Below are 23,513 nucleotides of genomic sequence, written 5' to 3' on the forward strand. Positions count from 1 at the left end.
AACAAATGGAAAAGTGCTCATACACGGCACATCGAAGCCCAATCAATATGTGTTTTCCTATAACGGGAATAGAAAGGAGGGAAGCCTTTATTAAACCTCTTCTGTCTCGATTTCCCTCCCTGGCTGGCTGTCTCTTTGCTAATGTCACTTACTGGTTCCAACCCTGAGAGGCTTGGCTGTTGTAAAAGATAGAGCCTGTCTCTGTATTTCTGCCACTCTGCTCATATTCCACCCTTATTTTTCTTCTCCAGGTCCATATGGACTGCCTCCGAAGAAGGAGCCAGCGGGACGCACCACCAGCAGAAACCCAGGTAAGCAGGAGACCAAATGGAGATAATCCACAGTGGATCCATCCACGAAATGGATGGAGGGAATAAGCAAAGACTGGTAGATAAAAAGAAAAGCAGTGGGGAGAGGGAGGGAGGAGGCGACAGATGGAGAATGTGCAGCGGTGACATCTGTGGATCTCTCTATTTAATTCCATATCTTTCTCTCCCTCGCTCTCTCTCTCCCCGCTCTCTATCCCTCTCCTCATCTCTGCGCCCGGCCCTCCGAGCTAAGTGCTGCAGGCAGGGAATGGATGGCTAATAGCTACCTTGGGAGAAGGACAAGAAAAAGAGAGGGAGGAAGAAAGAGGCAGGAGGAAAAAGAGAGAGAGACGGAGAGAGAGGGCAGCGGGAGAGAGGGCTAGACCGGCGGCGACATTTCAGAGAGTTATTATTGTCATTAGTTTGGGCGGCCTGGATTCTGTGGTTCCGTTGAGAGCGACAGACAGAAAGAAAGAAAGATGGGGAATTACAGAAAGATGAGAAGAGAGGGAAGAAGAGACATAAGGGAGTGATGGAACAGAGTGGGTAGAGGTGGGAGGCACATAAGGGGGAGAAAGAAAAGAATAATTGAAAAGCAAAGAGGAGAGGGGAATAGAACAAGGAGATGAAAATGGAGAGATGGCTAGATTCATGCTCTACCTCAAAGTCATTCAGTGGAGGAGAAAGAACATGATTCTCTCTCAGTTGTGCTCATTTCTCTCTCTCCTTTTATTTATTTATTTATTTTTTTGCTGGTGATATTTGCATACTATACCAAATGTGTGAATTGGAGCATTTGCATATCACCCAAACTTGTCCATACCTCACATAGGTGAGAACAGTACGTGTGAAGTAAGCAACAATAGTATGTATTGTCTTTACTAGAATGAGACAAATAACGCTGGACAAGCTACAGGACTGATTTACATCACACACATAATGAGGGATTTTACACATTTTTGACTCTCAGACAAGGACATATTAGCACACACTTAACCGCATATCTGAAATAATTATTTTGACTCCTGACACAGCAGTTGTGACAGAATTTCTAATCCTCGTGTGAATTTACTCAAAATCATCTAAGCCAGTGGAGTGTCAGTGGTTATTCACAGTTTCTCTTTTGTTTGTTTGCCTCATCTGATTCTCCCCAGGGATGTAAACAAATATCAGAAATCATAGGGGGAAAAAAACACTTCTTAGATCTGATCTCATAATCATTCGATTCAGCCTTTTTCTTTATTTTCAAAGTCATCCAGTAGATTGTCGCCTTAACAATGTTAACACAACTGCAGCAGAGAGACTTTTAATGATGCACATTTAGCAAAATGCAAACTAATATCCTTAAGGCTTAAAACATAGAAGTGTAAATTCAGTAGTTGTAGGTTTAATATTCAGATATATGATGAGGTTCATTCTCAATATCCTACCAAATTTAAGTAGTGTGGGGTAAAGATGGACGTTTTTGCCCATCATGATCTGATGTTGAAGCTTTGTACCATATGTGACTTGACTGTAATAAGACACTAGTACAAATGGCATTAGATAACAGTTTCACATCATAAATGAAGCAGTCTAAATGAAAACAACATTTCAGCTCTTATTGACACACAGTTGATACACAGTTGGTATGTTGCTATTCACCAGTTTCTTCTGCTCATTTTGAGTTTGTGCAATTTAGTCAACAAGGTTGGCAAATATACCGGCCTTGCCGGCTGAAGTGACATGGCTGGCATATCAAAAAAGATTTTTCTAATTCACTGCTTCTGCATCATCTACTGTAAATAAAGTATTAATGTCAGACTGTCACTCTATTAGCCCCCACCCGCACCCCCCAAAAAAAAAAAAATGAATAGAAAGAGCAGTGTTGTCAGGAGTGTACTCAACTACTCCTGTTCCTGGTGCGAGTGCAGATGGGGGCCTTTTTGTGCACATCGAGGACCCCTGTGTGTCACCATGGCAGCTGACAGAACACCATGGATAGGAAGAGAGAAATTAATTCATTAAAAAAAACACAAATGCCACCTTGTGTGGGAAGCAGCAATGAAATGCCAGGATGCATTGGCGTTACTGGTGCTAATTATGTAACCTTGTCACATCCTCTCTATGTATTCATATAAGTGCTGCTGATGGAAACACGCACCGATTCACTCTCTCGTATAAAAAAATTCAGAAACTTGCATAAAACTTGTGCTGCAGTTTAGTGTCAAGTCAAATTGTATTTAAACAGCCCAATATCACAAATCGCAAATTTGCCCCAAGGGGTTTAACAATCTGTGCACATGTTTTTTCATTTCTAACCTGCTGGTTGTCTCTCTCCAAGGTTAAATTCACTAATGAATTTTTGGAAGAAAAAAAAAAAAGGGGGGGAGGCAAGGGGAAAAGAGGGCGTCAAAGTCTGAAGTTGTGTGATAAAAAAGGAAAAACACAGGAGGGAGTGAGAGGCGGAAAATAGGGGGAGCAAGAGGGGGAGGCGGAGGAGGAGAGGTGAGGGAAGAGGATATAATAAAGAGAACCGGTGAAAGGCGGTGGACATAATGGAGATGGAGAATGAGGGATGTTGGGTTAATGGAGGGAGGAAGAAAGCAGAGGAGGAGAAGGGAGAGTAATCGACGTCCGGCATTAGTGCTGTGCTCCCAGTCAGTCCAGCGCGACGGGGGGCCTAGCAGCGAGGGACGAGGTGTGTTTTGCGTGCATTTGCAGGCATGGTTGTGTTTGTCCATTTGTTGTGTATGTTTTTGTGTTGCTCAGTGCTGAGCTCAGAGGAAGGTAGGTCATTACGGTTACAATAACCCGAGGATAGAGAGAACCACGGAGCAAGGGAGGGCGAGGAAGCGGAGGAGACGCAAGAGAGAGACAGACAGGGGGAAAGAAAAGGGATGTGTGCCAAGAATAATGATAGACCAATCCAAAGGGTCTATATAGCAGGGACTCGCATTACCGGCCTTAACCAGTTCGCCACACACATTCACACGGTCCGGTGCCAGAGCCTTAGAACCCCCCCGACTCTATAAACACACACACACACAGATACACGCACACACATACAGTACAAACCTCCAGACCGTCATCCACCTGCTGAGTTCTGACCCGACCTCCTGCTGAGAAAACTGTGAGCTCCGAGGCTGTGAAGATCTTAGGTTTCAAGCAGACACACAACAGACAGGGAGAGCAATCGGCTGACAAACAGAGAGATAGTGTGACGGACAGTTTGATAAACAGACAGACAGATAAAAAGACAGACAGGCAGGCAGGAAGGCCGGCAGGCAGGCCGAGTGTGTGGTCTGGTGGTAGGAGCAGAGCGGGGAGGCTTCTCTTCATGTGGTTGGCCGTAATGCTAAGTAAATACAGTTGTTAAGGTTAGGGAAATAGAGTGTGTTACCTTGATACATACTGCGGCTTAGCCAGGCTGTCCACAAGAGTATATGCTGCTCAGCTCTCTCACACACACTCACACACAGGCTAAGGACATTCCTCTTCATTTTATATGCACTGCTGTCCACTTCATCACATCAATAAAGAGACCACATATAAGCTTCTGTGAGATTTGCTGCATACTTATTGCATTCCACTGGGTTAAGTCTCTGCAGCCTTCACTAGCAGAGCTAAACCAGCACCATTACTCATGTTATTGTGGTACGGAGCCATAAGGATTGGTATGTTTATTTAAAATCTCATGAAAACACAAATTGTGAAAGCCAGCTGTGTTATTGCTCTAGTATATTTGTGATGATTAATATGCATATATAAATCATATAAATCAAAGGGAAACACTGAAGGCAGCTTGTGATATTGTGGATGTTTGAGTAATATCGTTTTGTGATTTATTTTCAGGCGGCACAGGGAACTCCACTCAGTCTCAAAGACCTAACAGCTTTGGGGGTGAAGGCGGCGGCGAGAACGGGCCCCTTCAACCCTCCAACATTGCCCTCATCGCCGGCGCCGCGGGGGGCTCCGCCTTCCTGCTCCTGGTGACCGCCGTGATCTGCGTCGTGTGCTACCGGCGGCGGCACGCCAAGCACTCGGACACCCACCACCCACCTCTGTCGCTGTCCTCGCTCACCAGCCCCAAGCGGGGAGGCGGCGGGGGCATCACCAGCTCCAACAACAACGGCTCCGAACCCAGCGACATCATCATCCCCCTGCGGACGTCGGACTCGGCCTACTGCCCGCACTACGAGAAGGTGAGCGGGGACTACGGGCACCCTGTGTACATCGTCCAGGAGATGCCGCCTCAGAGCCCAGCCAACATCTACTACAAAGTATGAGACGGCCGCTGCTCCGGCCGACTGGACACACCCACCTCCCTCCACCCATTACCAACAAATTCCTTTCTCCAAATGAAGCCACAGCAAAGCTCGCCATCACAGCTCCGCCCCTGAACCCCTCAGTACTACCAGTATTGTCCCCTGGACCCCAATCACTGCCCCGTGAGCCCTCACCCCCCCAGCTACAGTTGTGTTTCTAGCTGAATAAACCACCCCACCCCATCGTCACACAACTGGGCTACTAGTGTGTGTTAAGGGCAATGTCACAACCATACATAGCCCTTCTTAACAAGGCCCTCATGAATGGGCAAGAGCCTCTGAGTGCCCCCTTCTTGTTAACTCAGAGCTAAATGAGCCCCACCCGTGCTGAATAGAAGAGTCGTTCCCCAAAACGCCAGTGTGTATGTGCAGCACACACTCTTTTTCTAGGAGTATGGACCTGGCGTCGGGACATGTGATGTTTTAAAAAAGAAAAAAAGAGAAGAACTACAACAACAATAAAAAAAAAAAAACCTACACCCCTGAACCCACTTAGCGCTGGAGAACTCTGATTCCCAGAGGCCATACCTGCCTATCCCCCGCCACCCCGCCCCTCAGAGCTCCATCAGCCAACCAGAGACCGGCCCCTGTCACTAACTCACCAATAGGATAACTAGTTTGTTTGTGTTTGTTTCTCCTGAGAAAATCAGGGGCCTCGGACTCACCCAATCAGCAAAGCCAGGGCGGCGGTCATATGACCAGGCCCAGGGCCTGAGGAGGTCTGACCAATCGGTGACACTCAGAATCTTGTATATTTTAATAATGTGCGTGAGTGCGCGCGTGTGTGCGACTGTGTGAGTGTGCGTACAACTTGGATAATAATTATGGCGCTGCTGCTCCACATTAGATGTGTGTGTGCAGTTAGTGTGCTTCAGTACAGCAAGTTTGCATATGAGTTTGCATATGCGTGCGTGGGGTTTAGTTTGTGCGTGTGTAAGCTTTGTGTGTGAGTGATTGTGCGTACGCGTGCGTTCTTTAGACTTGTCTTAAATACCAAAACACAAAATAGTGAGCGAATATCAAAAAAGTGAGATTTTTTATCGCTATCAACACTTATAGATTATATATATGAATATCCAGTAAATAATTTCTAGATGTTTTCTTCTGTTTTCTATTGTTTTATTATTTTTACCCACTCTGTTAAAACTACACTTCTGTTGCTAGACATTTTTTATCTGCTGTTTTTGTTTTTCACAACTTAGACCGACCTTGTTTCCTTCCTTTTCCCTTTGCGTTGTATATTAATTTAATCCCTTTTTTAATTTTCCTGGCGAACAGAGGTTGTTTCTCTCTTCCTCTCTTCCCTCTCTCTCCCTTCCCTCCCTCCTTCCCTCTTTCCCACCATCCTCCACCCCTCTAGGGTCTCTGAACTCTGTGTATATTTTTATAGCTCCTTGTACTATGCTGTAGTTTTGAAGTTTAGACCTCGTTTGTGGAAGTGTTGAGGTAGAACCATCTATGAAAGTTTTTTTTTTTTTTTTTTTCCGAACGCTTTTTTTGAAACTCAGAATTGAAAAGAAGTGAGGGGGGCAGGGGGAGGGGGGGGTGGCAATGGTGGGTAAGAGGGGAGAGTTGGGGGGAGGGGGGGGTGAGAGGGGATGAAATGAAAAAGAAGAATAAAGGAAAAAGAACAGGGCGAGAGAGAGTGCTGTCTGGGGAGGAGGAATAAAGCGGCGTCTGAATCCAGAACTTTAAAAAAAAAAAAAGAGAAGAAGGGAGGGAGGGGAACAAGAAAAGAAAAGACTGTGAAGGAATTGCACACTAAAGAAGCTGAAGGGAGGGCAGGATGGGAGCGGCAGGAGTGAGAGATGAAGGATCCCAAGGAAGGAAGGATGGAGAGAGCAGACGAAAAAGAGTGGCTGGCAAAGGAGAGAAAACCTTTTCTTTAAACGGAGGGTCTGAGCCTCCTGAACGGAGGCGATGGACCGACAGCCAAAACGGATTTCGGAGGAGTTGAACTCTAACCATGGAAAGGCGAGATCCCATCACATACTCTCTCTCTCTCTCTCTCACACACACACACACACACACACACACACACACACACACACTTACACACACGTCTGCTGTTACTCGGTCACACTTTGCGTTAACGTGAGGTGGCACATTTCAGATTTGCTCCTCTTTTCCGCCAAAATTTGTGTTGAAATGCATCTCTGTGTATCACACACACACACACAGAAACACTCTCTCGTTTGTTATAAAAGTGCAGACAGTACACTGCTAGCTGCGGACACACACAAGAGAAATCCCCCAGGCAGTCAGTACACTCTGTTTCTCTCTGTTTGACACACACATATACACACTCCCACACATCCCAACACAAATTTCACACCTTTTAATGACTGTCACAAATGCCTACTGATTGCATTGAATGACATACATTCTCTCCTGCTCCCGCTTGCTCTCCCACAAAACACATTCACACGCACACACAGACAGACGCGCACTTTCACCCACACTCAACAAAAATGCTGATTGCTTTCATATGACTCTGTATTTCTGTGATTAAGACTAACCTGATGGACATGGGAGGGGATGAAAAGAGAGGGGTTGTGTGCGGTGTGTTTTTCTCCTCTCTTTCACACACCCTCACACCCTCGTAAAAGCGCGCACGCACACACACACACACACACACACACCACATGCTCACATGCAAACACGCTAGTGCCCAGCACCTCACCCTTGGAGGGCAATAACACAACGCTGTGTTCAGAGGTGCAATATGTTCACATGTGCATACTAATAAAGCTGTTTTGTGTTGCTCAAACATGTTTATGGCTTATGTGTAAACTGGGTGGCAGTGGAGAGCTTAAGCTTCTTTTTTTTTTTCCAGACATGCACACACACAAATACATAAAGCCTCCAGTGATGTAGCCATGTTTTCTGTGTGAAGCCAGTGTTAAATCTGGACCTTTCAACATTTCTCAGCTGTGTTTTGTATCAGTATCTAACATCATATAATGAGATATCTTTCATACTTAAGTGTCACATTCGTCCAAATTGACTTTGTTCAACACCTGATGATGATGTTCAGATATGTTTTTTATACCATGAATGAGTTTGGATTGTATTTGACTGTATCAGAATTGATTTCAAAGATGAAATGAGAGGAAAACACCTCAAATTCTTCTTTTTGTACAACTACCGACTTGTGTTTTTTTTATGTATGCTGTTAAGTCTATGTCTATTTAAACATGCTCAGAGTACCTAAAATAATCCTCCAAGCCAAATGAAGTGTCTGTTACTCTCTCTTCGACAACTTCTGCGACTCTGTGGAGCAACTCCAATCCAAAATGACAGTATTTTATTCTAAAATGGCTGCAGCCGCAAGGGGGGGAGAAATAAAACCTCTCTGACTTTACAGCGGCGACTCCGACAAAAGACGCCACTGCCCTGTTTTCAATCCATTTCGCTCCCTCTCCCCCCTCCCTCTCAGCAGAATGTCAAGTATCTCTTGGACTCTTTTTTGTTTCTTTTTTTTTTTTTTATTGTTTGATTTTCATGTCGATGTTATTTCAAAGTTGTGTCTCTGGCTCTCACTGTTTGTGTTTGACTGGTCGACTCAACGTGTTGGCTTTTCTAAAAATCATGGACACGGCCACTGGTTGTCATGTTGAAAAGAGAAAGAAGAAAGTGCTGTTTTTATGGAATGCTGGAGAGAGTTTAAAAAAAAAAAAAAACAGCTGCCGCCTAGCTCCCTCACCTCTCCGTTGGTGAAAGTGTGTGTAAATGTGTGTGAGTGTGTGTGTGTGTGTGTGTGTGTGTGTGTGCGTGTGTGTGTGTGTTTCTTTGTGCCAATAGCCAGCAAGCGGAGGCCCGTGGAGCAGGGTGGCTCTCGTATGTGACGTGTTGAGACTTTGTATTTGGGACAACTCTGTGTGAGAAGGGTTTTTTTGTGTCCTCTCCTCCTCTTCCTCTCTCCTCCTTACCCCTTGTCTAGTCATCACAGCGACCCCTGATCCCCCTACCCCCCCTTCCCTCCCTTCCTCCCCCATACCCCCTTGCCTTTCCCTCCCGAACACACCTCTAAAGAGAGGAAAAAACTAGTACATTCCTGGTTTGGAAAAAAAAAAGGTTGAATAAAAAAAACAAACAAAAATGTTTAAGCACCACTCTTTTGGTCCTGTTGTGTGATTCATTATTGTATGAGGGTCTGCTGAGGTCTTTTGTTCTGCCTGTGTGTGTGAGGGAGAGAGCTCCTGAGGCCCACTGGTAACCTGCCTTTAATAGAAGGTCTCTCCCCTTATCTCTGCTTTGGGCTTGTCTCAGCAGGGGCTCTTTCACTGCCTCTGCTAATAACGCTGCCATTTCAGACACACACACACACACACACACACACACACACACACTCACTCTCTCTCTCTGGCTCTCCCACTGGTGTTATCAACAAGTTATCAAACCCAGCTTCGTTAGTGTTGAGTGTTGCTTGGCAACGTATTGACAGAGCTGATTTCATTCGCTGTCTCCCTCTCTACACCCCTCTTCCTCCTCTATTTCCCCTTCTCTCCCTCTAGCTTTGTGGCAGGTTTCCATGGTAACTGTTAGCGTCTTTTGCTCCCTTCCAAAATTTGTTTCATCTGGCTGCGTGTGTGTGTGTGTGTGTGTGTGTGCGCGCATTTTAAGGTCCTTCAAGAGCATAGTGTGCCATCAGGGTGGCCTAGGGTGAGATGACCAGGCAGCTGCCTTTGGCCTTTGATCTGTGATGTGTGAGAGTAGATTACATGCCACACACACACACACATATTCACTGACCCCCAATTCCACAAACACCAACACACATACATGCACAAATGCAATCTTATGCAGTGCCACAGAGCAGCATTGATCCTGGTAGACATTTGTCACCGCTTCTGCCATGACAACCTGTCACTGTAACTGAGGCCAAGTTCAGTGAAGGTTGGCGAACAGTAAACATCCATTCACCAGCAACCGGCTAAGGCTGCTAACCTACAGCGTACTTTGAGTCAGTGTCACCGCTCTCCTCTGCAGCCATCATTAGATTTATTATTTAGCCTACATGTGCACTTTTCACACAAATCCAAAGAAATTGCATTGCATACTGAAAAACAGCCTCCAATTCCCTAACATACACTCACACAGATTTTTACCTAGCATGTCTGATTTCAGGACTGTGTCCAAACTGTTTGATTGGCATCTGCTTCACCAGAGTTTAAATGTATTTAAGTACATAGAGTTTGGTGAAATCACATATCCTACATGGCTCCACCCAGCTTCAACCTGAGCAGGGGTCTAATCAGCCAGAGTAATTCCAGACACCTGTGTGGGTGTGCAGTGCTTAATTCATCTAGAAGCACAGTTTATACCATTAAACCTGCATGTCCTTTGGAAAATCAATGAAGCAGCAGATAGGTGAGCAAAATTGAAAATTGAACTGGAATTACTAAGCTTCTTTCAATCCATATTCCTGATTATGTCCTTTAGATGAGCATAGATGATGTTTTTAATATTGCCTTTACTTAAACTAAAAAAACATTGATCACTGGCTGCCCATCATTGACAATGATGTTGAGTAACAGTTTAAAATTACTTTTAAAAGTACAAAATATCAAAAAGACACAGGGCAAACAATATTTTATTTTCAGTAGATAACCGAAAGCCAGGATTATCCTCCAAAGAGATTCAAAATGATACCGAATAAGTGACTCCTACTTGGAGCAGAGAGAGTAACTCATGTTGCTTTAATAACATAAACTAAAAAAGTAGCTCTAATATCCTGTAGGGACCCACACATGTAGCTTATAGCTTGCTCTACTTATGTATGTATGTAGTAATCTTATTTGGCTTAGCAGTCTTCCTAAAATGGGAAAAATAACATGACAGTGTGTCAGTAGTTGATTAGTTCTACCTGTGGAGAACCTGGATGGTTAGTGGAAATCAGCTGTCACTGGATAGTAATAGGAAATGGATATCAATAAAGAAGCTAGTAGCTGCCAACAAATTGCTATTGCTAATACCAAACCAGTAGTGATAATGTTTCTTGAATCACTCACCACTGTTGCTAATCCATGGAAACCAGCAGCTATATTCCCTTCAAAGAGGAACTAATGCTAATCTAATGGCTGTTAAGCTGTAATGAGTTTGCTTGCTTCTTTCCAGTCGGGTTTAAAGTAGGCCTGTTTAGACTATCGGGACTGCTGTGGTCCCCTTATCATTACATGCTCATCATTACTCCTGCTAATCTGTTCTGCTCAATGCACACACAGATGAATATTAATGCCATGGAGGATGATAGCCGTGTGTGTGTGTGTGTGTGTGTGTGCCGCATGAACACACACACATAGACAGATGCAGATAGGCGCCAAAAAGTTGGAATGGCACACGCACAAGCACACAAAGACGGAACACGCACACTCTTGCTCGCTCTCTGTGCGTTGCCAAGTGAGACGACTGAGCCTCCTCTTTAACTCCGTGGAGGAAGGAAAAGCTTGATACGTCGCACACACAGAAACACACACACACACACACACACGCCGCTTCCCTCCCTGATACTTTATCACAGCAGCAGAAGGATGGAAAGAGAAAAGAATCAGTTTTAAGTGAAATCAATAGAGAGATAATCCCTTAAATTAGATTTTGAAAAGCTTTGCCGCTGATGCGCAACTTAAAACCCAAGGATTGGCCCACTTGACTTACCAACGAAACAATCCTCGAGTAAGACGCAGTTACCATGGGAATGAGCGAAGGTCAAGGATAAGAGGAGAGTGAGGAAGAAGTGGGGAGAGAGGGAGACGACGCTTTAAATCAAAGAAATATACCCAGGAATCTGCATACTGAATCAGGGTGAAACTGCTGTGATTACAGTGTCACTGTGATTAATGTAGTGTAGCGCCTTAACACCCTGAGGAGGAGAGGGCAGGGAAGGCTTGCACCTGACAGACCTGAAATGTCATGTCATGATTGGAGAAGAGATGAAGGGTTAAAAGGTCAAGCTGTTTGATTGGATGCAAAGGCCTTTCTGTGTGTGGCCAGACCTGGAGGCGGACAGATAGCTCGAGCTGAGAGTAATTAAACCTCAGCAGAGGAGGAATTATCAGTAGAAAATCCCTGATTTTACAGTACCGATGCTGGCAGCTATATCTCCATGCCTCAAGATTGCTCTCATTGCTCCCCTCTCTCCCTCTGCTAACTCAATCTCTCTCCTCTTTCACCACCTGACTCTCACTCATCTTTTGTCTTTTTTTTTTTTCTCATCCTGCTCCTGCTCTCGCTCCCTACCTCCCAGAATCTTTCACTTTCTCAGAGTGAGAAAAATGTTACAGTTAATAACAGGCCTGATGACAAGTGCAGCTGCCATCTGCAAATGTAGAGCTGATAGGGATAGGGAGAGAGAAGGAAAGAGGGAGGGATGGGAAAATGGTTTGAAAATAGGTTGGACACAGCGGAGGGGTGGGGTGGGGTGGAGGGAGATGTTTTGCATTATGTGTTTTGGCTGGAGGATATAACAGTGTTAATTTCAGATGATTAACTTGTTAATATTCCTGAGTGGATAGCACCACTGCAGCCCTGGTTGTTGGAGACAAGCAAAAGTTCTGTAATGCTTGTCACGCAAACAGCTCTCCTGATGTCGCCCCCTCAACCTCACGCACACACATACACTATTATGCATACATACACACAAGTGAGGCAGCAGGAAAATAAAGTAGGTTGTGTTCAGTTAAAAAGCTTTGCCTCTAAAATTTATTCTCAACTGCTTTAGAAAGATCTCATCATTATTCCAGACTGTTTTAGTTTCTTCTCTCTTCGTATATAGAGGGTACAACAGGAAGTAGGCAGGACATGCAGGCTTGAATGTGGTAACAGTTTGAAACAGGGGAGGGAAGTAAAGATTTTCCTCCTCTGTGTCTGCACCAGCCATTATCTTGTCATCTGCATTGAGAGGTCTATTTCAAAGCCCCCACTCAAGCAGGATTCATGTGTGCAGGAACTGACCGCTCAGCCTGGACAGGAAGGCCCACCCAAAGCCAGCTGATTGACAGCTTGGCAATAGGAATAGCAAAAGTAATAGGGGAAAGCAAAAGCAATAAGGAAAAGAATAAGAAAAAATAAAGGGATTAAAATAGATAGATTACATTATATTAAAAAAATATTTTAAAAAAATGTATATTCTATATACTGTATATATATATATATAAATACATATAAGAAATAATTGTGAAAATAAATGTAAAGGCTTATGATTATTTTTTTATATTTGTTATTTGTCTTTATATTTCCACATTTATTTTATTTTATCCCCTATGAAGGGACAGATGCTAAAGGTAGTAAGGATCTACTAAATATGCATAAGAGTGCTGTGTCCTATGGTGGTACACTACATGCATCTTTAACCTATACAGCTGCATTTCTTTGTAATGTAGAGAATTCAAAAGTAAACCCTTTAAATAATCTGGATGTGATAAAACTAATCTACTGGTGATGGGCATTTTTATCCAGCTAATGTAACAAATTACGCTGCGAAAGTAGTTTTCCACCCATCACTTTCACTTGCACACATACACTCAAGGACAATTCACCATTATAGCACAACAAGATATTGTAAACAAATACATTCCACACTGTCACACAGGCACTCAGCGCCAATAAACAAACCCAGGCAGACTTTACATAAACCACATTCTCAGAGAAATTCCAATCTAACCCAGCAAAACAAATCCTGCGTACTGGTGCGGGTGTGTCATGATTGAAGTTTATTTCCAAAACACCCTGCTATTGTTTCATCTGCCAGTTTACCAGGAACCTCATTTCTAAAAAAAATTCTCCTTAGATTTCAAGTTCATTGTGAAACTGAAGGAATGCCCTTCTTTCAGACAAAGAAGCTGTATTACTGGTGTCAGGGTGGTCCTGTGGTTAGAAAATCCTGCAGCTGAAGGATTGTGGTTTCTTTGTTCGCAAACATCTACCCTGTTGAAGTGTCCTTGAGCAAGACACCGGGGCCTGGACTCAATGACAGTTTGTGGATTGAGGAAAAAATACACAAAAATGACAAAATCAGAAAACTATAGAAGTATTTGCATCTTGCACAGTGTACTTTCACAGTGTTACATGACTATTGCACGAACCTGTGAGAAGTATTGTAGCTTCTAATTGGTCTACCAGCTTCACACACCGCTGCTGTTGTAGTCTTTAAAGGGAGGAAATTCATGTGAAGGGACGCAAAGCCCAAGGCACCGCCAGCCAAGTAATGATGAAACAATCATGGCATATTGAGCATAGTTAAAGATTTAATGTGCAAAAATAAACATTTGTATTATTAACTGTACATTACCATAAAATAGTTAGAGAAATATTTAATTAAAATGAAAATTCCTTTGAAGCTAACACATTTGTAAAACCTTATTCTGTCAGGTAAATACAATGTCAGATGAACCCAGTAGAATAAAAAGTGCAATATTTCCCTCTTACAATGTGGAACTATCAGAGGAGAATAGTGCTTATTAAAAATTTACTCAGTGACTGTAAAGTCATGTATAGGTGAGACAGTTAAGACAACCATGAATCAAGGTTGCATACAATTCTCTAACACTTCATTATTTCCCATATTTCTTCACCTGATTTCTACAAGAAGTGGCACAAAATCCCCTGTGCAATTTGACCATTCATTATGACTCTTTGCAGACCTACATCGGTGACAGCCAGACAAACAGAAAGGGTTTTCCATCTTAGATTTCCCAAATCAGATCAGAAAAAGCTCCAGTTACGTAGAGGCTTTAGGGTGTACGGGTGCCAGACTTGCTGGATTAGTCTTAACAGCTAAAGCACGCAATTTGCTCTTGCAATTGGTGATGAAGGGGGCTTTGTGGATGAGCAGTGCTCGTCTTCTAGGGCTTGTTTGTGCCACAACATGATTTGCATACATTTCTTAGACTGAGATGAAAAATCTCCGCTCATAGTTCAAGCAAGTGAAGCGCAAAAAATATGCAGATAGCCCTCGCAAAGCATTCTTGGTGATTCTGGATGTGAATTTCTACCAGCTGGGTTCACTGTTCTGTAGCAGAACCTGGCTCCTGACCTCCCTGCAGGGGAGGAAGAAAAGACAGAATTTCTTTACCAGAATCACCTGCTGTATCTGATGTATTTCCTTTCAAGTATCTCTGGGATTTGATAGGAATGTACTGGAACTTTTTATGTACTGCACTTTTGTAAGCCAAACTAATTAACAATGACAGACTTGTTCTGTTTTGCAAAAAAATAGTGCACAACATGCAAGATACAGAATGGTTTTCATCATACCAATTGGTGCATGTCACACCTGTTTCAAGTCTTTAATGCATCATCATTGCCGCGAGGAAGTGTGTGCATAACAAGATGAGAGGTTGCATGAAGAGCTGGGAAGTTTTTTCATGTTAAGTTCAAAGTTTAGGACTAACCACAGGGAGGCGGATTTCTACCTGCACACATTTCCACGATCAAATTGTGTCATGAGACCTTTCTCTAAATGATGCCCGGGCAGAGTTCAAAGCAAATCCTGTTCAAAGGAAATCTGATTTAATTTTCACTCAGTCAAGTCTAAATGTGATCATGCCAAAGTCATCCTGGTTAGCGCCACACCCTTTGAGATGCTCAAGAAGGCGAGCGTTTGGATCCCTAAAGACACTTTTCAATCCATCAAGAAGGATTTCACACCACTTGTGCTGTGGCAGCCTCCCATTAGCTTTTGCAGGTAGTAGCAGTCAGTGAGAGTCAATTTTTTATTCAAAATGTCTCTCCCTCTCTCTCTTTCTTCACAGTTCTCTGGCTCATTCCCTGATTTTCAAACTTACAGTCTTTGGACAGTTACTGTGATCCAGAGCCAGGTGTTGTAAAAGATATGAAATCAAATATATTTTACCTTCGCAAACACCCCGCTGTGTTTCTGATATTAAAGATATCAATCACCACATGAGAGTTTCAAAAAGGTTAATGTGTCGTTTTCATACCACGGATCCACTGTCTATCCCTGTAGGAATATTACAGTGACTTGTAGCAAGTGAAAAGGCCTGCTCGAGATTTTGGGACAGATCAAATAGACTGAAATGACACAACATGCACCATAAATATTGAGAGATTAGTTTCCTTTCTCTCTATGCTATTATTTATACTGTTATGATAAGTCGTTTTCTTTGGTAGATTAAAATATGTGAGGGAAGAATGTTAAACATGTAGGATGGCTGTGACTCATAACTGGGTGGAGAGCACTAGTCAGGATTAGCTTGATTTATTGTTCTGAAATTTGTAACAGTTTGGGGACTACGCCATCCACCCTTTTACCAACTGGAAGAGCTGCTATCACCACCAGTCTTGTGGAGGAACTTTACATCACGTAGGTGATGTAGAAATGTACAAAACAGTCCAAAACATTACAAATGACACCACGCAGGTAACTGAATTCAGTAACTGCCCTGGTAACCAAATGGTTAAGCCACACGCCATGTACTCTAACAGCAGTGTCCCCAGTTACAATTCAGCCACAGAACTTTGTTGTATCCCCTCTCTCTCCCCTTATTTCCTGTGTGACTTTATACTGTCTGCTTCCAATTAAAGTAAAAAATACTAGAAAGAAAAGAGAGGAAAGGCAAAGAACACAACATACATGGAGGCAACAAGGAAGGGAGGGAGCAGGGGTACATACCGAATATAAATTCCACTATGGGTCATTTGGACTTGTCATAGTAAGAAAAGCGCAGGTGTTACTATTAACATTAACAGTTGCTCTGTTCTGTTGTAGTGTCCCAGTACGCCACAACAGTGTGACACTGAGCCAGCATGAGCAATACCAGGATCCTGAAGCTGAAGCCGCCAAATGGAATTCAGCCATATTCATTTTGTTATTTACACCAGTGCTTTTCCTACTGAGACGTGTCAAAATGTCCGTGAAGGAGACCTACGTGGTGGGTTTTGATGAAGCTTCTGACCATGTCCCAATAGCCATCCAAGCCTATATTAAAGAAAGTATGCTGCTCTTTCCATGTCCTCCAACCATCTGACTACACTGAAACCACCACTAATGAAATTCTGGTAAGGCCACACTCCTGTTTTCAGAGAATTACATCATAGAAAACATAGTTATTCTGGGCTTTACAGTTGCTCTTAAGTAGTTGTGGTCAGATAGAAATCTTTATCATGTTAGAGGATGACAAGAATGACCACTTTCTGATATTAAATAAAAAATGGCCTTATCAGCCCCATATATCAGTCTAAAACACACCCAGCAGTGGAGGATTTTGTCCATTAGCCAACAGCAGATCCAGCATGTTGGTCGTCATAAACACAAAGAAGACACAGCCAAGGATCCTTTCTGGTAAATAGCTGTAACCAACCGTTTGTGTTTACATCTGCTGCAGCCAAAGAGAGTAAACAGAGTGTGAGAAAGAGGTACAACAACTGCTATTCCAAATGCTGCAAAACAAGCCAAAAAACGAGCCAATCTCCCCCCTCTTCCTTAAACCCCCACCAGCCCCCGAAATGCCCCCCAACCCCGATGCTCTAACTCTTTCTGCCCGCTGCAGAAAGGGAGGAAACTGAATGAGTCACCCGCCTCCCTCTCCACCCCCCCACCCCCCACCCCTCCCGTCTCCCTCCCCCATCTCTTTATTGAGGCAGCTGCACCCTTTGACCTTTTACGCTTGTGGAATGTGTGTGTGTGCCTGCATGCATGCGTGTGTGTGTGGACTAGTGGTGGTGGTGAGGGCCGATGGTAAAGGGGAGTTTAGGGGTGAAGGCAGGCAGGGAGGACAGGGAGAGGGGGAGATGGTGAATTTGGGAGATGGAGGGAGAAGGGAGGAGGGGGGAGAGGTCGCTTTTTCTCCCTACTACAAAAGCTGTCAGGGGGAACAATAAGCATGGAGAATGGTGTGTGTCCAGGGAGGCACTGAGCCGTGTTAGTGTGCGAACTGGGCAGAGAGAGGGCATAAGAAAGAGGGATAAAGAAAGGGAGGAAAAAAGAGAAAGACAAATGATGGAGAATGGGGGATAGATGCAAGGAGTATGGAGGAGAAAGGGAGATGATGAGATAGAGAATAACATACAGAGACATAAGAATGAGGGGGTGAAAAAGAGGGAGAGAATTATGGGAGAGAGGGAGGGAGTGAGAGACAGAGGAGTGCAGAAGGGTATTTGTTTTGTCTAGCAGCGCTCTTAAATACTGAACTTCCGTTGCCAAAGGAAACAGAACACAAGGCCCAGTATCGGGACGTGTGTGTGTGGTGTGTGTGTGTGTGGAGTGTGTGTGTGTGTGTGTGTGTGTGTGTGTGTGTGTGTGTGTGTGTGTGTGTGTGTGTGTGTGTGGAGTGTGTGTGTGTGTGTGTGTGTGGCCAGCATACCAAAGGGGGCCCTCCTCCTCCACTGTACCAGTGACATCAGTATGGTTAGAGCTTTACATTCACCAAGTCCTCATTAAGTTTATCTGTGGCGGGTGTGTGTGCGAGTGTGTGCGTGTGTGTGTGTGTGTGTGTGTGTCATTTTTGTGTGTGTGCCCTGTGTTCAAACTACGCACATTTCAGACTACTGCAGCTGGCTGCAGACAAAGGTGTTCGTCGAGCTTTGTTTCAAAGATGCGGGTGTGAGGGTGCGTGAGTGTGTGTGAGTGTTTGAACAGTTGCAGGAGCGGAAGAGAGCGGGGGTGTTGGTAGTTGAGTGGAGACTTTGAATGTATGCGTGTGTGTGTGTGTGGAGGGGTGTCGGGAGGTGAGGGGTTGGGGGGGGGGATTCAATGATAGGGTATTTTGCTTTGAAAGCAAACTGGGGGGGACAGCAAGCCCCCACTGCTACCACACACACACAGAGTAAAAGTATTGATTTTCAAGCTGGTGTGTGAGGTGTGGTAAGTGGTTGGTAATAGCAGGAGAAGAGTGTTGTGAAGTGGTGCAGGTTAAGAAGTTTGGCTGCTCGGTAGACATTTTATCTCTGGGATGGGGGCAGCGTTGATGGGATGAGATGGACGAGGGTCAAAAAACACTCCAGTATCTCTAAATGGGGAAGAGAGAAAAAACACTAAAACCACAGCAATAAAGCGTTTCCAAAAGCAGTTTATTGTACACACATGCACACAAAGTACATACATACATGACTTTGATGCTGGAAAAACATGGAATTTCACACATGTCCTGTGAACACACACATGCAGTAATGTACGTGCCCACATTCTGTACACACACACACACGGGCGAATGCATACATTCATTCATACAGCACATTATGCACCGACATGCACATATTAAGTACACTTATATACACACACACACCTCCACAAAGTACTTATGCATACTTAAACACTATACACACATGCAAGTACACTTGGGTGTTGGTGAACACACTCACTGTAAGTACGAACACACACAAACATGTAAGAATGTACACACATCCTACACAGCCAAAGCAAGGGGATATTATGCTGCAGTGCTATCAAATACATTATGCAAAAACATGAACACATTACACAGACACTTAAGTACAAAGTGCTTACATAATTACTTACACACACCTGCGGATGCTGCATATACACATACATTTTGTGCACATACTAAACACATGGTGGGAAAGTGAGCACATGCTCAAACATGCTAAATTATGCACACAAAGTCCCTTGAGCAAATGAAATACAGAATGTATTTTGAATGTATTATTGTTGTATGTTCTGAAAAGTTCCAAGGTGGTGCCCTATTAATTTCATTAAAATGTGCACACTTGGGGCACAAACCAGTTCATCAGACTTCTGCAATTTTGGGCTCATAGCACATTAGAGTCCCTCTGAGCCTGCAGACTGACACACAAAAGAATGACACAAAAATAATATACTGATAGAGGTTTGTGAGACCTTTAATTTAGATCTCACACTCACTCAACTTCATCTTTCTTCACCAGGTTAACAGTAGAAATGCATTTTCGTTTTGCAAACTCATCAACTATGAATGTGTTCCATAATGTGTCATGGTGCTTTGTCAGTGCAGTACTTTGCTGGATAATGTTGTATTGGCAAAGTTGTACAGCATATAACTTTTTTGCCAGAACCAGTTGAATGTTTTGTGTTTTTTGTAACCGGGGCCTTCTGCATTAGTACTCCTGCTGCGTCAACAAATTGCCCTCATTCAAATAAAAGGGGGCTGCATTTTTTCATGCAGGGCTAATGCTGGTTTGAATACCCCTAATAGTAGTTCCTGGGTTGCTGTATTGAGACCTTGTGATTGACTTTGCTAATATACACAATGAGTGATGATGGAGGCAGATGGAACTGACAGATACCTGGTTCAATGTGGCTGCTGCACAAAAAGCACCTAATCATGTGTGTTAAAGTTTACAGCCATACATCAGTGTTTTGAGAAATCTCTGCTTCCTCTGCATCACTGCAACGTGAATTTATCCATTGAGGGGAAGCATCTTGGGAAAAATGCACTGTTCTTTGAAGTGGAAAATGCCAGCAGAGTGTGTATGGAATTCATTCATTCAACACAACTGCTGCCAGTGGTAGTTAAATGCTGTCTATAGTGTCTGTGCACATAGAGGAATAACATCCTTAAGACCTGTGAAATCCTCTGCTGCCTCTGTTCTTGTTTGCCAACATGCTCAATCTATGTTTTTGTTTTTTCCTCTGATGAAACAGGTGGTCTCTGTATAGATCTGACAGACCCCCATCCCCACCCCTCCTCTCCTACACACAAACATACACACACACAGACTCCTACTCCCTTTAGGTTTTCTCCATAATAGCTAAAGGATGCTTTTCCTCCTGATGCACCCCCCTCACCCCCCATTTTCTCCTCTACTCTCTTTCGCCTGTCGCCGCTCCCCTCCTCCCTCCCCCTTCTCCTTACCCCTCACAATTACACACAACAGCTGCCAGTGTCCTTTGGAGGAAAAATGATGCGTGTCCAAAGCGACTGATTTCTCCCTCTCTCTCTCTCTCTCTCTCTCTCTCTTTCTCTCTCTCCTCCTCTTCCTCCTTCACTCAGCCTCCGTCTGTGCCCTCACCTCCTCTCCTCTATCGACCAGTTACTCCCTACCCCACTACCACCACCAGCTCCACCACCCCTTCCCTCTTTGCTCTCTCTTCCTCTCTGTGCAGCTGAAGCGTGTACCACATTACATTCAGGCAGGCGGGCAGAGAACAGTGGTGATGGGAGATTTCCTGTCTGCCAGGCGTGCACATGTGAACGTCCCCGGTTGCCTTTATCATCTCGCCTGACAGATACACTGATAGCACCATGGTGCACGAAAGCTTAGACTCTCACTCTCACACACACATACACAGACAGGGCTGGGGCTTTCACATGATGCTCATTTTAGAGCAGATTCTTCGACTGAGTGACCTGGTCAAAGTGTGGAGGTTGTATATGCTCCTTTCATGTGTCTGTCTGGGTTCTGAAAGAATCAAACACACTCACATTACAATAGCTTTTCAGATACAGTTCTGCAGAGGTGAACAGTTGTGAGGCAGAATGACATTTTTGTTATTGTCACATAGAGCAAAACCAGTGTCAGGCAGAAGAGAGGGGGCATACTCAAGCACACACAACAAAAGTGATGGTACCTATAGTAACAAACTTCCAAAGCCTCTTGCGAGGGATGAGGTACAATCGATGGTCTGAAGGATAAATGAGTGTGTGTACGTGTGTGTACTTTTGTTGTATTCACCTAGGTGTTTAAAGGGTTTGTTAAGGGTCTTGTTTTATTTTGTCCTCTGTGGTGGTGCGATAGAGGGAATTTCATTATGCAAATCTATGTCTCTCTGCTGATGAGCATGCCCTCAGGCTTCTGTCTCACACACAATGGCACTCACACACACACACACACACACACACACAAACACTCTGTCTCTGTCACGCACACTCACGCATATAAATACTCCTACCCATGCAGTCTGTGTCTCTTTCACCCGTGCACACTCTCAGACACACACATGCTCTGACACTCATGAAAGCATGCGTGACTGTGCCGCACAGACACAGTCACGCATATCATGTCTGAGACTGGAGGCACAGCAGGGGAGCGTGTGTGTGTGTGTGTGTGCATGTTTGTGTGCGTAAGCTTGTTTGTGTGGTGAGGCTAAAAGGGGCTGCTTAAGGTTACAAACCATTTCGGGGTTACAAACCATTTCCCCTCTTCCCCCGTACATGGCTGGACCCCTCACACTCACACACACATACACACACACATACAGATATGTCATAGATACAGTGACACAAACTGCATTGACACAGCAAAACACATTAAAAAACAGAAAGTAGCACAAACATCATGTGCTTACGCACACACACACACACACATACATACACATGAAAAATAACACACAAATACATGTGTATGCAAAAGGTCAAATTACACACATGCACACATACACCCACAAAAGGAGAGCCCTACCCCATGTGGATGTGACCCAATGACCCTGCTGTCACACACAGTGCCCATCTGCCACAGAGAGGCACAGAGGGAGGGGATGAGGGTGGGGTGAAGGGTGTCTTGAGGGAGGGGGCTTTTTGGAGGTTTTTTGAGTGGTGGTGGAGGGGGGGGCAACACACCATGGGGGTAGGGCACCGGAGCAACTCAGAACGGAACAGAGCAAAGAAAGAATGTGTCTTCACGGTAAATTTTGAGTTCACTTTTGCACAGATGTGCTGTTTTGGTGCCCAAAGAAGTTTTAGTGGTTTTAGACCCCCCCATTCTTTCTCTGTGCCCCCCCCCCCCCCCCTATTTACTATCACAGTACACACAGGCACACACACATATACACACTTTAGGAACAAAATGTATTCCTGTTAGCCTGGGGCTGAACTATCCAGAACCTCCTGTCCGCTGTCTCCTTTAAACTGGAGCCGTCTCAGGCTTCCTATGGTAAATAAAGAAAATACTCAGGGAAGCAGGCTGACTACTGTCCTGAATGTAGAACAGATGAGGAACAGAGAGGGAACAAAGACATCAGAGGCTTTGGAGGGCTGATGGAAGAAGAAGGAACTTGCTGTTGCCATGTAAAATCTATGAATCTACACTTTGGGCCGCTCTTTTGACGTCCACTGATTGTGTTATGTCAGCTTAATTCTACAGGCTTATCAAATTATTTCAAATACAGTCAATCAAGTTTTGGATTTATGAGGTTTTCCTTGCTGTGGTAACTTGGAATATTAATAGAAAATCTGTTCCAGTCAAAAGGAAATTGGGCTTCATGGAAGTTTCATGGAAACTTTTTGGTGTAAGGCAAAGCTCCCAAACAGAAACAAAGACAGAGAGGATGGGTCTGTTGTGCAAATATGGTTATAGTTAGGCAGATATATGATCTGCAGTTACATTGGACAGTTATTGCTTTTTATTACATATCATATATTGGCATCCACTGCCAATATGATGGCACTTCCTCTCTGACCACAGCTGTCTGAAAACAGCCTGTAAAATCGGCAATAAAGTTTTATTTTCTGTGCCAGCTATGTTTCATTATTTTATTGTTCAGTTATATTTTTGGGAATTAATTTTTCATTTAAATGCTGGCTATAACCACACAAAATATTGGATAATGACATCTTTAGTCTCAAAATATCAGTACTGGCCTTCGAAACTTATATATGCAGAATCAGGTTTGGTAATGGAAATTAGGATATGGACAGACAATGGAGGAGGAAGACAGGCAGAAGGAGGTGAAAAGTGGGAAGAAGGCACCCAGGCTTCCTCCCCGGAAGAGAGCAGGAGGAGGGAGGGCAGGCTGTGGAGCAAGAGAGCAGGGGGTGCGAAGGATATCCAGAGGGGACCAACTGTAGTGGTGTCAGACGGGGGTGCTGCCAGCACACATCCTGCCAACACACACCAGGAGCCAGACACACACACACACACACTTAGGGCCAGGCCTGAGGGTATGTGTGCATGTGTGTGCCAACCCTGCCAACTGTACCCCCACCACCATCACCATCACCCATCT

At 44.2% G+C, this 23,513-nt stretch overlaps 1 protein-coding gene across 1 annotated transcript in view; it reads left to right on the top strand.

The window, feature by feature from the left end:
- Positions 1–8,730, top strand: part of efnb3b (ephrin-B3b) — a 79,524-nt gene extending 70,794 nt beyond the window's left edge. The window contains exons 4-5 of the mRNA XM_018703906.2: positions 252–311; positions 4,143–8,730. Of these exons, the coding sequence (XP_018559422.1) occupies positions 252–311; positions 4,143–4,576 (494 nt within the window). The 3' untranslated portion in view covers positions 4,577–8,730. The remainder of the gene's footprint in view (positions 1–251; positions 312–4,142) is intronic.
- The last annotated feature ends 14,783 nt before the right edge of the window (positions 8,731–23,513 follow it).

The sequence above is a fragment of the Lates calcarifer genome, linkage group LG14 (assembly GCF_001640805.2).
Source record: "Lates calcarifer isolate ASB-BC8 linkage group LG14, TLL_Latcal_v3, whole genome shotgun sequence".
NCBI lineage: Eukaryota > Metazoa > Chordata > Actinopteri > Centropomidae > Lates > Lates calcarifer.